Source organism: Candida oxycetoniae, assembly GCF_023343755.2.
Source record: "Candida oxycetoniae strain CBS 10844 chromosome Unknown scaffold23, whole genome shotgun sequence".
In the NCBI taxonomy this organism is placed as follows: Eukaryota; Fungi; Ascomycota; class Pichiomycetes; order Serinales; family Debaryomycetaceae; genus Lodderomyces; species Lodderomyces oxycetoniae.
This window is the reverse complement of record NW_026055491.1, coordinates 48,953-64,455: the sequence shown is the minus strand read 5'-3', so window position 1 is coordinate 64,455 and position 15,503 is coordinate 48,953. Positions and strand designations below refer to the sequence as shown.

Below are 15,503 nucleotides of genomic sequence, written 5' to 3'. Positions count from 1 at the left end.
ACTATCGACACACTTGATTAGTAAGCGACACTATCGAACTACACTATCGAACGACACTATCTCGCTTCGCTCGATAGTAGACAGCTAGTCAGTGTTGCTTCGTTTGATAGTGCGCCAAGTTTATTCTCTTTTTTAATTTTTTTCACTCAATTCTAGGCCAAAAAATTTGACACATTTGGAATATTTTTATTCTTTTTTTTCTACGCGTCAGAAGAACCATAGACTTGATAGGAGTGGACGGCTGGTCATTGTTGCTTCACTATCTCGCTTCGCTCGATAGTGGACAGCTAGTCATTGTTGCTCCACTATCTCGCTTCGCTCGACAGTGAAGACAAAATGCACAATCTTTTCTATAACCACAAGTTATTGTATTTGACGGAAAATATATCAAATTTTCATTCTAAACAATAACCAGTGGGCATTGGTTATTATTGAAATCATTGGATGAAAAAGCCCTAGAGTGTTGTGAATATTGTACTATATTCTACTATTGTGTTAGCCCTCTTAATAAAGCTCCCTTGCCCCCACGTATATATAAACCTATTTTTTATTTTAATAGTCCACACATTGTAGTTTATTGATGCTATTCTCGTCTCTGTCTATTGTTATCATCTAATATTAAAAATAATGAGAAAAAAAAAAAAAAAAAAAACTGGCCGCTTTTGCCGACATCATCCCCTCCTCCACTCCAACGTGTGGTTCTGGCTTCATAATGAACGGTACGTGTACAGTCATGCAATTTTTGCATCTAAATAAAATGCATGAAAACAATAACGCTTTTTAAAGGACTATAACATATACAAGAACTTATTAAGGAAACATATAAAAACACCTACAATTCAGAAACGTCTTAATGTAGAAAAATAAAACAAGCTTATCTTCTTCACACACAAACACACACAAACACACACACACATATATATATATATATATATATATCGACAGTGTCCACTTCAAGAGCATCAACTGGGTAATAAAAGAGCCGGAGAACAGGGGAAAAAAATAAAAATAATAAGAAACCACATCGTAAAAAAGACAGATTGAGAAAAAAAGTGAGTAGGGAAACAAATCTGGGGTCTTTATTTATTTTTAATTTTTTTTTTTTTTTTAAAATGCATTTACTTTTGAGACAAGATCTGTTTCGTCGGATGAACATTTTCAGGAAACCGGTAACATTAGCGAACGAAAAAAAACCACCATTGGTTAAGTACCAGAGTAATATGCAGCGGGCGGCATTTTTGACTCTCACGACCCAGCAGCAGCGGGTTAAATTTAATGAGTTGAATGAGCTTGAAGCAAAAAGAATTACTGAAGGGTTGAATAATGAGGATTCCATTTGGTCGTTAAAAGCAGCTTTGGATAAGAAAAACAAACTGCGAAATAGGTACTCGAATGTATCTCCTTACGATGCATCAAGGGTTAAAATCCCAGTTGTTGACGAAAAGGTATTTTCAGATTACTTCAATGCTTCTTATATTAGACTCGAAACTAGTGGAGGGTTGCTACAGAATGAGTATATAGCGTGTCAGGGACCATTGGGGACTACAAGGAACCATTTTTGGTCAATGTGCTTTCATGAGCTGGAAAAACAGGGGAATAATGTAATTGTGATAGTGATGGTAACTCCATTGATAGAACAAGGAATGACCAAATGTGACAAATACTGGCCCGAATTAGGCGAGATGTGGGATTTTTCTGCGGAAAATGAACGAGATGGAATATTGTACAAGGAGATGAAAGTTGTCAACAAAAACGAAACATATGGTGCAAATGATGATTTTATTGTAACCGAATTGGAAGTCCAGTCGAGGAACAAGACGAAAAAAGTTTATCATTTTTATTACTACAAATGGTCAGATGCAAAAGTACCACCATCGATTCAGCTGTTGAGCAATTTGTCACATCACATTGACAAGGTAAAAAAGTCCATTGGAAAGGAAACGGGAAAAGTAAAAGAACCTGTACCTATAGTACATTGTTCTGCAGGAGTTGGAAGATCGGGGACGTTTTTGGTTTATGACCATTTGTTTAAGGACCAAAGTCGGTTTAGAGATTTAATAATGAGTGGTGCTGGCAAGAAGGATATCATATTTAAAGCAGTATCTCAATTGAGAGATAAGAGAATGATGATGGTACAAACCGTTTATCAGTACCACTTTCTATATGATGCTGCTAGGATTATGAGTGTGTTACCAGAAACCATAGTAGAGGAAGTTGAGAGTGCCTGAAAAGGAAGCTGATTGACTCTAGAGACCTTTATCACGCGCGTTACAATTATATATACATATATTCTTTTAAACATAATATGATAGACTATGGCTAGTTTTAATGTACAGCTGTCATTTACTATCGAGAAGACACTTAGTAGACACTATCGAGCAAAGCGAGATAGTGGAGCAACACTTAGTAGACACTATCGAGCAGAGCGAGATAGTGGAGCAACACTTAGCAGACACTTAGCAGACACTATCGAGCAGAGCGAGATAGTGGAGCAACACTTAGTAGACACTATCGAGCAGAGCGAGATAGTGGAGCAACACTTAGCAGACACTTAGCAGACACTATCTCGCTCTGCTCGATAGTGCTAGCTCGATAGTGGAGCAACACTTGGCAGACACTATCTCGCTCTGCTCGATAGTGTTGTTCGATAGTGTTGTTCGATAGTGTTGTTCGATAGTGTTGTTCGATAGTGTTGCTGGTTGCAAAATTGCAAAACTTTCAAATCTATAAAATAGTAGCCTTTCAGCAACACACCAAAAGTGCCTTACTCACACTTGTCACAAATGGTGTTTTCAATCAAGTCATTACTTATTAAACAAGATATTTCGTGTTTCAAAATTATCAACAACAGTAATGAGACAAAGAGTCATTCTACATTTACATTAACGGTAATTTTGACAACTGCAGATCTTATCAAAATTCTAACAAACCTAGTAAACAAAGAACTAATCACATTATCACTAGAAACCGATTACGATATATGTGTTGCAAAGTCACTAATAAACTCAGTATGGGAGATGAATTTTTTGTTGCAAAAAGATGATGGTTACAATAACAAAATAGTGCGCTCTTTGCTTCGAGAATACATCGATTACAAACATTCACTCACGATTCTTGGTTCTTTAGATGATTGTCATAAACTCAATGGTGTCTTCAACAATGGCAAAGTAAAAGTGCCCTTGCAAAGTTTTGATTTATTGTGGAGTCTGTTGCCACTTTGTAACCAAACCCGTGTGTTGACTATTTCTCCAATTGAATCAATAAACAATATTCATTTACCGAGAGTTGGAAAGTATAAAGAAATCTCCACCAACACCTCCACATTTGAACAGAAAACAAAGATTGTACAATTTAATCAAAAACAAGTGAGTAAAATAATTGGTATTGGTGGGTTGAGGCTCAACTCTATTAGAATCCAACTGAGATGCTGGATACATGTGCTTCCGCCTATAAATGATTTCAAAAGATACAATGCCTTAACAACAAGTCAGAGAAATACTTTACAAGAAGTAGCCATACACGGAATAGCCAAAAATGTAGAAATCGCAGTATATGAGCTTAAGAAAGCAGCTAACGCATGCAATTGAAACACTATCGAGCAAAGCGAGAAACACTATTGAGCAAAGCGAGATAGTGGAGCAGTACTGACCGATACTATGACACTATCGAGCAAAGCGAGCTAGTAGAGCGGTACTGACCGACACTATAACACCATGACACTATCGAGTAAAGCGAGATTTGAGCAGTACTGAATGGCTTGCTACAACACTATCAGAAAGAAAAAGAAAAAGAAAAAGAAAAAGAAAAAGGGTCAGATTTTAGACATGGTAAATATAGATTAGTCCCAGAAACAGAAGTGACAAAACAAGTAATGCCACCACTCACCCATCGTACAACACGCAATAACTAGCTTCAATCGAGGTAGCGACAATTACCATAGCTACCATAGCTACCATTGCTACTACAGCTACTACAACTACTACAGCTACTACAACTACTACAACTACTACAGCTACTACAGCTACTACAATGACCACCACTATTACTACTATTACTATTACAAAAAAAGAAGTGAGGTGAAAAATTTTTCATTTTTTTTTCATTAATTTTAAACTTTTTCCATTTCCAATTTGAAGAATCAAAAAAAAAAAAGTGAAAAAAAGTGAAAAAAAGTTGGAAATTTTTCAAGCTCATCCTTTTTTTTTTTTTTTTCATAGTGGTTTTTTTTTCACTTCCTTTCCTTTTCTTTTCTCCCTTTTTTTTCCCACTCTTTTCTACATTAAATTTGAAAACCTTCTTCATATTAACATCATAATGGCTGACGGTGTTTTCCAGGGTGCTATTGGTATCGATTTAGGTACTACTTATTCTTGTGTCGCTACCTACGACTCAGCAGTTGAAATTATTGCCAATGAGCAAGGTAATAGAGTTACTCCTTCTTTTGTCGCTTTCACTAGCGAAGAAAGATTAATTGGTGATGCAGCAAAGAACCAAGCAGCTTTGAACCCAAAGAATACCGTTTTTGACGCTAAGCGTTTGATTGGTAGAGCTTTTGACGACGAGTCTGTTCAAAAAGATATCAAGTCATGGCCTTTTACCGTTACCAACCAAAATGGTCAACCACAAATTGAAGTTGAGTATTTGGGAGAAACCAAAACTTTTTCTCCTCAGGAAATTTCATCCATGGTTTTAACCAAGATGAAGGAAATTGCTGAAGCTAAAATTGGTAAAAAAGTCGAAAAGGCTGTTATTACTGTTCCTGCTTATTTCAATGATGCTCAAAGACAAGCCACTAAGGATGCTGGTGCCATCGCTGGTTTGAACGTTTTGAGAATCATTAACGAGCCTACCGCTGCTGCTATTGCTTATGGTTTAGGTGCCGGTAAATCAGAAAAAGAAAGACACGTTTTGATTTTCGATTTGGGTGGTGGTACTTTTGATGTTTCATTATTGAACATTACTGGTGGTGTTTTCACCGTTAAGGCTACCGCTGGTGACACTCACTTGGGTGGTCAAGATTTCGATACTAATTTATTAGAGCACTTTCAAAAAGAATTCCAGAAAAAGACTGGTTCCGATATCTCGGGTGATGCTAGAGCTTTAAGAAGATTAAGAACTGCTTGTGAAAGAGCAAAGAGATCTTTATCTTCAGGTACTCAAACCACTGTTGAAATCGACTCATTGTTTGATGGACACGACTTTTCAGCCAACATTACCAGAGCTAGATTCGAAGATATTAATTCTGCTTTGTTCAAATCAACATTGGAACCTGTTGAACAAGTGTTGAAAGATGCCAAGATCAACAAGAGCCAAGTTGACGAAGTCGTTCTTGTTGGTGGTTCCACTAGAATTCCAAAAGTTCAAAAACTATTATCAGATTTCTTTGACGGTAAACAATTGGAAAAATCCATCAACCCAGATGAAGCCGTTGCTTATGGTGCTGCCGTTCAAGGTGCTATCTTGACCGGTCAATCCACTAATGATGAAACAAAAGACTTGTTGTTATTGGATGTTATTCCATTGTCTCTTGGTGTTGCTATGCAAGGTAACGTTTTCGCTCCAGTTGTCCCAAGAAACACCACTGTTCCAACCATCAAAAGAAGAACCTTCACTACTGTTGCTGACCACCAAACCACAGTTCAATTCCCAGTTTACCAAGGTGAACGTGTTAACTGTTCAGAGAACACCTTGTTGGGTGAATTTGATTTGAAAAACATTCCACCTATGCAAGCTGGTGAACCAGTATTGGAAGCTATTTTCGAAGTTGATGCTAATGGTATCTTGAAGGTTACTGCTGTTGAAAAATCCACAGGCAGATCAGCCAACATTACCATCTCCAACTCCATTGGTAGATTATCTACAGAAGAAATTGAAAAAATGATTAGCGATGCTGAAAAATTCAAATCATCTGATGACGCTTTTGCAAAGAGACACGAACAAAAACAAAAATTAGAAGCTTATGTTGCCTCTGTTGAATCCACTGTTACCGACCCAGTCTTGAGTGCCAAAATGAAAAAATCGGCAAAAGACAAGATTGAAACTGCATTATCTGAAGCTTTGCAAACTTTGGAAATTGAAGATTCTTCTGCTGATGATTACAGAAAGGCTGAGTTAACTTTGAAAAGAGCCGTTACTAAAGGTATGGCTACTCGTTAAATAAATAAAAAAAAAAAAGGGAATGTAATTTTTGATCATTTTCGTTTTTCATGAAGTTTTTTTGTACATTTAGTAGCTAATCAAAAGACATCGAGATAAATCAAAGAAAGGGAAGCATAAAACAACAATGCCTATACAATATATAATTTTGTTTTGCTATTCTTTAACTCTGCTAATGTTTGCTACTCTATAATATAATTACCTAGCTTATCCATTTTCAAATTCTCACCGCCAGCCAACAATGCTTCTACTATTTTTTCATTTTCTGCATCGTGATTACTTTCTTCTTCACCTTGAAGCTCATACTCTTCTTCTTCTTCTTCCTCCTCCTCCTCCTCCTCATCGTCATTATTATCCTCACTTTCAACTTCTGAAAGATCGTCGTTCTCGTTGGTAGCTATTCTCATACCCATTACTGCTTTTTCCAAATCCTTTTCTTCTTTTCTACCTGTAGTTTTCTTTGCATACCCAGATGCTTGCACCTCAACATCCAACAGCGCTTCACGAATCACATCTCTTTTGAAATTAGGATATGCATACCTATAACCATCTCCATAACCATCAGTATCAAGCATGGTAGAGTCATGCTGCGGATAGTACCGAAATTTCTTTCTAAAAAAGTCTCTTATTCCCTCTACATCTCTGTCGAAATACTCCTTTGCATCAACATGCTCTATTGATACACACTGAGGAAAATCAATCACTACAAAGTTGTCATTACCCTCGATAGACTTCTTTTGATCTCTGATAATAATGTTGAACTCATTAAAATCACAATGGATTAAACCGTGTTTGGCTAATTTGACTATGAAGTTCATTAGATCAGAATACAACTTTCTGTAATTAAGATCACCGACATTACTGCTGTTGAGATGTTTCATAGGCATTCCCTCTATCCACTCCATGATAACACAATGTCTCGAATTATCAAATGGTTGCGGCACATTGAATCCATTATCATATAATATCTGCATAAATTGGTACTCTTTCTCTGCCGCTAATCGCGATAAGTACATCCAATTCGAAGTATGTCTATTCTTTAAATAGTCTCGATTATTTTTTACCGTTTTAAAAGATGTACGGCCTAGTCTGTGAATCTTGATAACTTTTTGTACTCCTTGAGGGTCACTTATTGAAAAAATGTCTGATTCCTTACCAACTCCAATTGTCGAACCAACAGAGTATAGCGTGTTTCTATTCAACATCGACTTCAAGGCTAAATAATCGTACCCAATGTGTGTTAGCCTAAACCCATCATACTTGGCGTTACGCAAACGCGCAATAAGCTTCAACTTAGCTATATCTCCTATCGCCCTTTGTGTGCCAGAAAGCGATTTCAAACCTGAAATTGAATGGATCATTTGTGTGGGAACTAGTTCATGATTTCTCGAACCTAATTCTACAGCCTGTAGTACACGAAAGTCGTCCGAGGTAAGATACCTCATATGCGATGTATCTAACTTCATTCTGATTGTTCAACAGACTTATCTAAACATAAAAGTAGTTCAATTACAATAGACCCTAAATTATCTCTAATTGTTCAAGTTTATAATGATCTAATAAAAATCGTTATTGGGTCTTCTCATCTCATCTCATCTCATCTCAGACACAAAATATATTTTGTACTGTTCCCAAGTTATCATAGCTGCGAAAAAAAAAAAAAAAAAAAAAAAAAAAAAAAAAAAAAAAAAAAAAAAACCAAGAAAGATATAGAAGGATTTTAGAGAGAAGGTCCTGTTTTCTGTGGTAGAATTGGTTTAAAAGAGTGAAAGTGTGGTGAGGTGAGAAATGTAAAAGCAGCAAGAAAAGAAAGAGAAAGGACTCTAATCTCAATAAACTTAGTGAAAAAGTAAGTCACCAGTTCTGCCATCTCCTGCAATATTTCTTACTGCTACTACTACTACTACATTACTTTCGGTCAAAATTTAGATTGAATTATCCTTTTTCCTATCATATACTATTTGCTACACCAAATCCTGATAGCTAACCCACAACGTCAGCATGTTAATTAAAACACACGGCGCCTAGAGCACTTGGATGCAGCTCTCTCTAAAAAAAAACAACACTCTTTCTTTTAAAAAGGTTTGTTTGCTCCAATAAAAAACACCATTTAAGCAGCAATTGTAACTTCAACATCTACACCTGGTTCAATGGTGATTTGGGTAATTTTCTTCACGGTGGTAGCTGGGGCTTGTAAATCAATAACTCTCTTGTGAATTCTCATTTCGTAAGCATCCCAAGTCTTAGAACCTTCACCATTTGGAGCTTTTCTGGTTGTGATTTTCAAAACCTTAGTTGGCATTCTAACTGGTCCTTTCTTAACAATATTACGTTGAGAAGCATTACGGATGATGTTAGCTGAAACATTTTCCAAATGTTTGACCTTGGTGGAGGTCAAAGTAATTCTAATCTTGTGAATTTGCTCTTCTGGTTGTTGATCAACCTTTTCCTTTTGCATACCAGACATTGTTCTTTTGAAAGTGGGGGAGGGCTATGTGCTTTATGACGTTGCTGAAGAGAAGAACAAACCGTTTATACCATTTTTGTCAATTGACTGGGAAAGCGAAATTTTCAATCGACTATTGAAAAAAACGCGCTACCAAATGAACATCATGCGAGAAAATTAATGAGGAAAAGCTAAAAAATAAGTAATCACGTGCACCATTAGGGCTACAAAATCATATACTCTTCCTTTTCTTTTTTTTTGTTTCAGTACAGTACTATATGAGAGATGCTTTTATAACTGTGCTAATTTATTACTACAATGGTAGACGGTGTAATAATGTTAATTTACAAATTCACACTACTACCATACAATTTATTGTATACTACTAACGACAATGTCGCCTGCAATAGCTAGTGGTGGCAGCTAGTGTGCTCCACTATTTCGCTCTGCTCGATAGTGTCGCTAACTCGAAAATGCCCCTATCTCTCCCAGGAACTCCTTTTCTTCCTTTCTTGCGATGATAATTTGCAATTGGAACCCTTTTCTTTTTTTTATTTTTATTTTTCTTTTGCTTAATCTGAGTTAGTAAAGATGTTATATACTTGAAAGTGTATCGCTACTTAGAATCAGAAATCAATTTATTGGTTTTCTCCATGCTTAGTTTTTTGGATTTGTCAGAGAGATTCCCAATTGAAAATGTTCATCATTGAAAAAGAAGTAGCATAAAACATTTGAATACACATACATGCCTTGTACCACTACATGGAAGAAAAAGAAAAAAAAGGAAGAAAGTATTTGGGTAAGGTTCAAGAAACATTAAATCAAAGTTTCGGATGAAGTTTCAAAAGAGAAAAAAAACAGGATTTTCAGCACTACCAGTTGCATGCATTTGGATAAAAGTATATATATGTGCGACGCTATCGAGCGAAGCGAGATAGTGGAGCACCGCTGACTAGTGGCACACTAGTAACAACCTTTCTCTCTCAATAGAGAAGAAAATAAAGTTAATTGAGAAACTTTTCAGTCTGTGCTTGTGAGATTTTATCCACTCCTCCTAAGAAAAGCTAGGTGAGCTTTTGTGCTTGTGAGATTAGATCCGGATTTTATCCACTCCTCCTAAGAAAAGCTAGGTGAGCTTTTGTGCTTGAGAGATTAGATCCGGATTTTTTATACTTAAATGTGAATGTCAACTTAACGTATACATGACATTACAAAACTTGGTTTGTTGATTCTCTCAGTAAACCCCTAACGACTTTCCACATCAATTTCAAATCATCAGTAGTTGCATATCCGCTAGTTGCCCATCTTATCTTCCCCACAGAATCAACTATGTAAATATAACCTGAACATTGGTTATCACAGTGTAGCTTTTCTCGTATATCCGGAGGTAAAAGATGATTTGGTAAAATAAAGTACTGATTCCACCTCTCTGGCGGTATTGTCTTTTTCAAATTGGATAAAGACAAGCTCAAAATGAAACCTTTAATCCAACTAGTAGGCATGTTGATGTCAATTATTTGAAACTTGGGAAATTCCTGAGTAAACTGCGCATAGCTGCTAGTGTAAAAGTCATTGTTATCAACTTTGAAATACGTCTTGGTACATTCGTCACCTGTTACTGAGGAAAATAACCGGACAATACTATATTTCGCTCTCAATAAACCGTATAAGCTTTCCTTGTCACCTATTAGTGTTTTGGCTACGAAATCAGGAAAATACAATGATTTTTCCAGTTTAAACCATGAAATTGGAGGAGTAAATATCTTGCCATTTGTGTTGCGAAATGATTTAGCGTCAAATATAGGTGAATGCTTTAAATCATAGTCCAAATACTTCTGTCGCCTCTCTTTGGCCTGAGCGCCAAATAGTTCATTCCCTACATTGGAAAGGGAGTAAGTGTCTGATAGCTTGTGATTAAGCAAAACAGGCGATTCCAACCCAATTGGTCTTGTAATCTCATACGACCGTTCCTGTGCCGGTTTCGACGTCTCCTTGATTGTATCAACAAACCTCGGATGTGACGTATGTTGCAAACATGGTTGCACAATACTAAATAGCCTTCTGTTTACTAAACTCATACTCTTGAACTCCAACCCGTCTCTTTCTTTCCTTGCCTCTTTACCTCACCTTTACCTCACCTTAACCTCACCTCTTCTTCCTCTTCTTCCTCTTTCAAAATTTCAAGGGTAGTGTCAAATGGTAATTTTTTGTTGGTTTTTTTTTTTCTGTCCATTTTTGTTTTTTTTTGTTTGAATTGGGTTACTTGGTAGTTAGAGGTTCAATTTCAAGAGCTAAGAGGTTAATTTGCGATTAACAATCAAATACAAGAGCCTTTAGTCAAAGTAGTCTTTTTGTTAAACCGGGAAGTTTTGGTGAGAGGGGGTTTAATAACAAGATACGTATAATACAGAAACCAGAGACCCGAGATTCGAGACCCGAGATTCGAGACCTGAGACCTGAGACCTGAGACCTGAGACCTGAGACCCGAGACCCGAGACCCGAAAAAAAAAAAGAGGAAGAGACGAGATGTCTATAGAACTAAGAGATGGTCTAGCCGATCAACCATTGGATCGGGTTCTAGAAGATTTGCTTGTACGGTTTGTTGTCAATGTACCGGAAGAGGATTTATCGTCAATAGAGAGGATCTTCTTTCAAGTAGAAGAGGCGCATTGGTTTTACTTGGACTTTGTAAGGCAATTGAATCCCAGTTTACCTGCAATGAAGATGAAAACGTTTTCAACGAAACTTTTAGAGGCATGTCCTTTAATATGGAAATGGGGGGATCCGTCAGATGCATTGTCCAGATTTGGCAAGTACAAGAGTACTATTCCTGTTAGAGGAGTTGCCATGTTCAATACCGATTTGACAAAGGTACTACTAGTCAAAGGGACCGAATCCAATACATGGTCGTTCCCACGCGGAAAGATATCGAAAGGTGAAAGCGATATTGAATGTGCGGTAAGAGAAGTTGAGGAGGAGATTGGCTTCAACTGTAAACTGTACATTGACGAAAATGAGTATGTTGAACGAACAATCAAAGGCAAGAACTATAAAATCTTCTTAGTCAAGAACGTTCCTGAAGACACTGTGTTTGAGCCCTTGGCCAGGTTTGAAATATCCGAGATCAAATGGTTTGATCTCAAAAAGCTCCAGAAAAAGATCAAGTCAAACCCAAATAAGTACTTTATAGTAGACGCAATAATGAAACCAGTCTTGAAATGGATCAACAAGAGCTTAGGAGCACTGAATGAGGAAGAGGCTATGCGTCAAATGGAATTGGACTTGAAAAACCTAATGGGATTAACCAAAAAGGAAGTTGTGGAACATCCCGATGCTGGAAGGGAGTTATTGAACCTTTTGCAGCGCGCAGAACCACCAAGTGCGACCTTGTCAAACCCATTAGTACATGAAAAAGAGCAACAGAACCACTTTATGGTGAATAATACTCAATCACCCTTGGGTATGGGAGTACAAAGTATTATCCCTGGTGTTACTGGTATCGACATGCACAGTAATGTACCGCTGTACAACCAGCCCCTTCTTCATCCTTCCTCTTTACAAATACTACAGGGCCAAGCACAAGACCAAGCACAAGCACAAGCACAAGCACATGCACAAGGCCAAGCGCAAGAACAAGCACAACAATATCCACATCACCACCATCATCATCAATTTGCTTCTGACCCTAATCATTTCCCCACTGCACCAAATCCAGAGAAGTTACAGAAGCCTTACACCAACTCGAAGGAACTCTTATCTATTTTAAAAACTAAATCTCAAAAGAAAGATACTGTGGAATTTAATGAAAAACACAAGTCAGCGGATGCAGAGAATATCCGCTCAAAAGCACAACAATTGTTGAGTTTGTTCCCAAAGAAAAAGGGACAAGCTGTAGATGTTGAAGAGGATACAGCTCATGGTACAATTTCGAAACATAGTTCTAGAACCGGTTCAAGCACCAAGTTAAAGAGCAAAACATCAGCAGTTGCCACTGCCGCTACCGGTGTAGGTCTGTATTCAAAGAATGGTGGCTCTCTTGCACAAGATATAGAGAAATCCAGACCCTCGTTGCTGCGTCAGCAACCTTCTAACGAAATAGAAGAATCAATAAGATCTTCTTACCAACGACAACCGGTTGCTGGGAAGAAAATCAAGTTATTAAAGCGTTCAGACAACAAAGGACCCCACGACTTGTTAACCTTGCTAGGGCCCAAAAAGCTGGAATCACCAGAATCGGTGAATACCACACAGGAGTTACCAACAAAAGATGCTCACCCATGGAATGGAGAGGAACTGCGCGGTACAGGAATATCAAATGCAAAACAGGAAGCAGGAGCAGCTGGGGCACTGGCAACAGCAACAGCAACAGCATCAGCATCTAAGGAAATACTAAGGTTTTTGGGTAAAGACGGTTCCCAATTTAATGACGAAAACAAGACCTCCAACCGGTTCCTTGGAATATTACAAAGAGAAACAAGTGACACTAATGTAAACCAAACCTCCAATGCAGTTTCTCCCACAAACGATTTTTTGAGCTTATTAAACAGACCTCAATCATCTCAAGACCGTGCTCAGGAAATCAAACAGCAGAATGAGACTAGGAACACAAAAGTATCACAAGCAAGAACTCATAACTTGTCTTCTTCGGCGAATAAATTACTCGACCTCTTGGGAACGAAACCATTGCACTCGAATGCCAACAAAGCGCTGCAGGATAGCACGACTTTGGACCTGGACCTTAATCAGCAGCAGCAGCAGCAGCAGCAGCAGCACCATCATACTCCTCCTAACGACTTTACTTATGCAACTCAATCAAAAAATTCAGATAATCTGAATAATATGTCAATGCATACACCTCAAGCACCCGATATGTGGGCTCAACCTAGAGATCAAGGGAAGGATGTTAAATCTTATCCATTGAACATAGACCTTTTATTAGCCAAGCATCAAGCAGAAACTTTGAAACAAAATGGGACAAGCGACTCTTTGGGCGAAAACACACAAGCTCACAAGAACGCCAATCAACCACGTACAGCCACAGCCCAAGATGTAGAAACACAGGATCAATTTGAAAACTTTGAAGATTTTGAAAACTTCGAAGACTTCAATGATGAGTACGCCTTTGACGAGAAGCCTTCCAGGATAATTTATAAAAATTTTGACGTTGATTCCGACGAGGAAGAAGAAGAAGAAGAAGGAGAGTACGATGATTACTATCAACCAAAAAAACATTCTTTGACCACCCAAGAACATCAACTTCAGAATGAGAAGAAACTAAATTATAACAAAAACAACAATAGACAAACATTTATGCATACAAGTCAATCTAATGATCAGGGTAAAGGATTATTAGCATTATTGACTAAAAAACAACAGCATTCTTAACTGCAAGGGATAAGTAAAAGGATTTTTTTTTTTTTTTTTTTTTTTTTTATTTATTTATTTACATACCAAAGAATGTTTTAGCATCAGTCTCGATCATTAACTTCTTTTTGAGAATGGGTTTGTTTTTTGCTTTGCAACTAGAGGAATCAGTTTCAATAATGGATTTGTGGTTACGGCGGATGTAAAGATAACCCTTTTTACCGATTTGGCCTATATTATTTCTCCTCTGCCATGATAAATTGAAGTTGTTTGCCGATTCGAAAGAAGTACCGGTAAGGACCATTACATCAACTATTTTTGATTGGTGAAGTTTGAAACCGGGATCTATTAATCCCTGCTCTTGCAATGAATGAAGAGCACGCCCAATTTGGAAATTCAGTATTGTACTTTTATATTCGATATCAAGTAAGGTCCATCCTTTCTCGTTAAATTTGTGCTCAACAAGAAGACACTTTAAATTATAAGGCGGTCTTTCAATTGCTCTAATAAATCGTACGATACCTTTGTTGGTAACTTTTGTGCTTTTGATTTTAAGAAATGTTAGTTTACTCAACTGCCCAACATTGATGCAAGAGCCCAAGTTATGTAAAAACAAGTCATCAATATTGACATATAAACTCAAACAACAAAGATTTGGTACACTGAATAGTTTGAAATAATCTTCTCTACTCCAATGAGTCTCGACAATTTCCAAAAACACTAGAGCTTTTGCCCTTTGCAATTTTCTCAAAAAATCATTGATTGAAATATTTTCGTAAATCGTCTCTAGTCTATGCAACCTCGATCGAGGTATTTTCGATTTTGCAATTGCAAAATCGCGGCTTGTACAAGCATGGATATGGGGGACCAAGTGACTTTGAAAGTCTGGGAAATGAGAAAAAAATTCGGCAAATTCCAAATAAAGGTCAAACGAGTCCATGTTATCTTTCAAGATGCAAAGCCAAATGTCCTTCCAAAACCGCCATGGGAGAGTTTGCAAAACTTCCAGATTGATACCAGTGCTATATTTGGAAATGTGCCGTAAACACAAATTTCTCAAGGACAAAACTCGTTTTGGCTCTTGAGCTTTTATTTGGTCTAATCCATTACAAGGTGGAATTGAATACCAAGTATAAGCTGGATCCTGTTGTTTCATAACAACAGAATCGGCAAAATGCATCTCTTTTCCATTACCAATTTTACGATATCGCTCTTCAAAACTTACATTGCTACCACCACCTCTATTACCGCCACCACCACCTCTATTGGCGGTGGCGGTGGTTCTATTGCCATTGCCATTGACCCGTTTGGTCGCAGGTAGTGACAATGATGGTTTACAATCACCACTATCGAGCAGAGCGAGATGGTGTCCGAGGCAGCTAGTGTGCTCCACTATCTCGCTCTGCTCAATAGTGTCGCTAAGCAATCTTCTCTTATATCTACTACTTTTTGTATATATACGCTTCGGCATCAAGGAACTATTCCCTTTTTCTACAAATATATAGAATATCATCTCATTATCCTTTTAGGTTACCTC

General features: G+C 37.5%; 7 protein-coding genes across 7 annotated transcripts; 3 read left to right on the top strand and 4 right to left on the bottom strand. All coding sequences in view use genetic code 12, as the record gives it.

Annotated features, from left to right (window-relative positions):
* Positions 1 to 1,148: 1,148 nt before the first annotated feature.
* Positions 1,149 to 2,228, top strand: PTP1 (tyrosine protein phosphatase; the record flags this gene model as incomplete). Its single annotated transcript, XM_049326360.1, has 1 exon — positions 1,149 to 2,228. One exon carries the CDS (start codon positions 1,149 to 1,151, stop codon positions 2,226 to 2,228), a length of 1,080 nt encoding a protein of 359 aa, XP_049178055.1.
* Positions 2,229 to 4,314: 2,086 nt separating this feature from the next.
* Positions 4,315 to 6,156, top strand: SSB1 (Hsp70 family ATPase; the record flags this gene model as incomplete). The annotated part of the gene is made up of 1 exon (XM_049326359.1): positions 4,315 to 6,156. The coding sequence occupies one exon, from the start codon at positions 4,315 to 4,317 to the stop codon at positions 6,154 to 6,156; it is 1,842 nt and encodes a 613-aa protein (XP_049178054.1).
* A 182-nt stretch (positions 6,157 to 6,338) lies between these two features.
* On the bottom strand, positions 6,339 to 7,517 carry RIO2 (protein kinase; the record flags this gene model as incomplete). The annotated part of the gene is made up of 1 exon (XM_049326358.1): positions 6,339 to 7,517. One exon carries the CDS (start codon positions 7,515 to 7,517, stop codon positions 6,339 to 6,341), a length of 1,179 nt encoding a protein of 392 aa, XP_049178053.1.
* A 749-nt stretch (positions 7,518 to 8,266) lies between these two features.
* Positions 8,267 to 8,623, bottom strand: RPS20 (40S ribosomal protein uS10; the record flags this gene model as incomplete). Its single annotated transcript, XM_049326357.1, has 1 exon — positions 8,267 to 8,623. The coding sequence occupies one exon, from the start codon at positions 8,621 to 8,623 to the stop codon at positions 8,267 to 8,269; it is 357 nt and encodes a 118-aa protein (XP_049178052.1).
* Positions 8,624 to 9,810: 1,187 nt separating this feature from the next.
* On the bottom strand, positions 9,811 to 10,680 carry KGF56_004872 (uncharacterized protein; the record flags this gene model as incomplete). Its single annotated transcript, XM_049326355.1, has 1 exon — positions 9,811 to 10,680. One exon carries the CDS (start codon positions 10,678 to 10,680, stop codon positions 9,811 to 9,813), a length of 870 nt encoding a protein of 289 aa, XP_049178051.1.
* Positions 10,681 to 11,128: 448 nt separating this feature from the next.
* On the top strand, positions 11,129 to 13,987 carry DCP2 (decapping enzyme complex catalytic subunit; the record flags this gene model as incomplete). Its single annotated transcript, XM_049326354.1, has 1 exon — positions 11,129 to 13,987. The coding sequence occupies one exon, from the start codon at positions 11,129 to 11,131 to the stop codon at positions 13,985 to 13,987; it is 2,859 nt and encodes a 952-aa protein (XP_049178050.1).
* A 58-nt stretch (positions 13,988 to 14,045) lies between these two features.
* On the bottom strand, positions 14,046 to 15,437 carry KGF56_004870 (uncharacterized protein; the record flags this gene model as incomplete). The annotated part of the gene is made up of 1 exon (XM_049326353.1): positions 14,046 to 15,437. The coding sequence occupies one exon, from the start codon at positions 15,435 to 15,437 to the stop codon at positions 14,046 to 14,048; it is 1,392 nt and encodes a 463-aa protein (XP_049178049.1).
* Between the last annotated feature and the right edge of the window lie 66 nt (positions 15,438 to 15,503).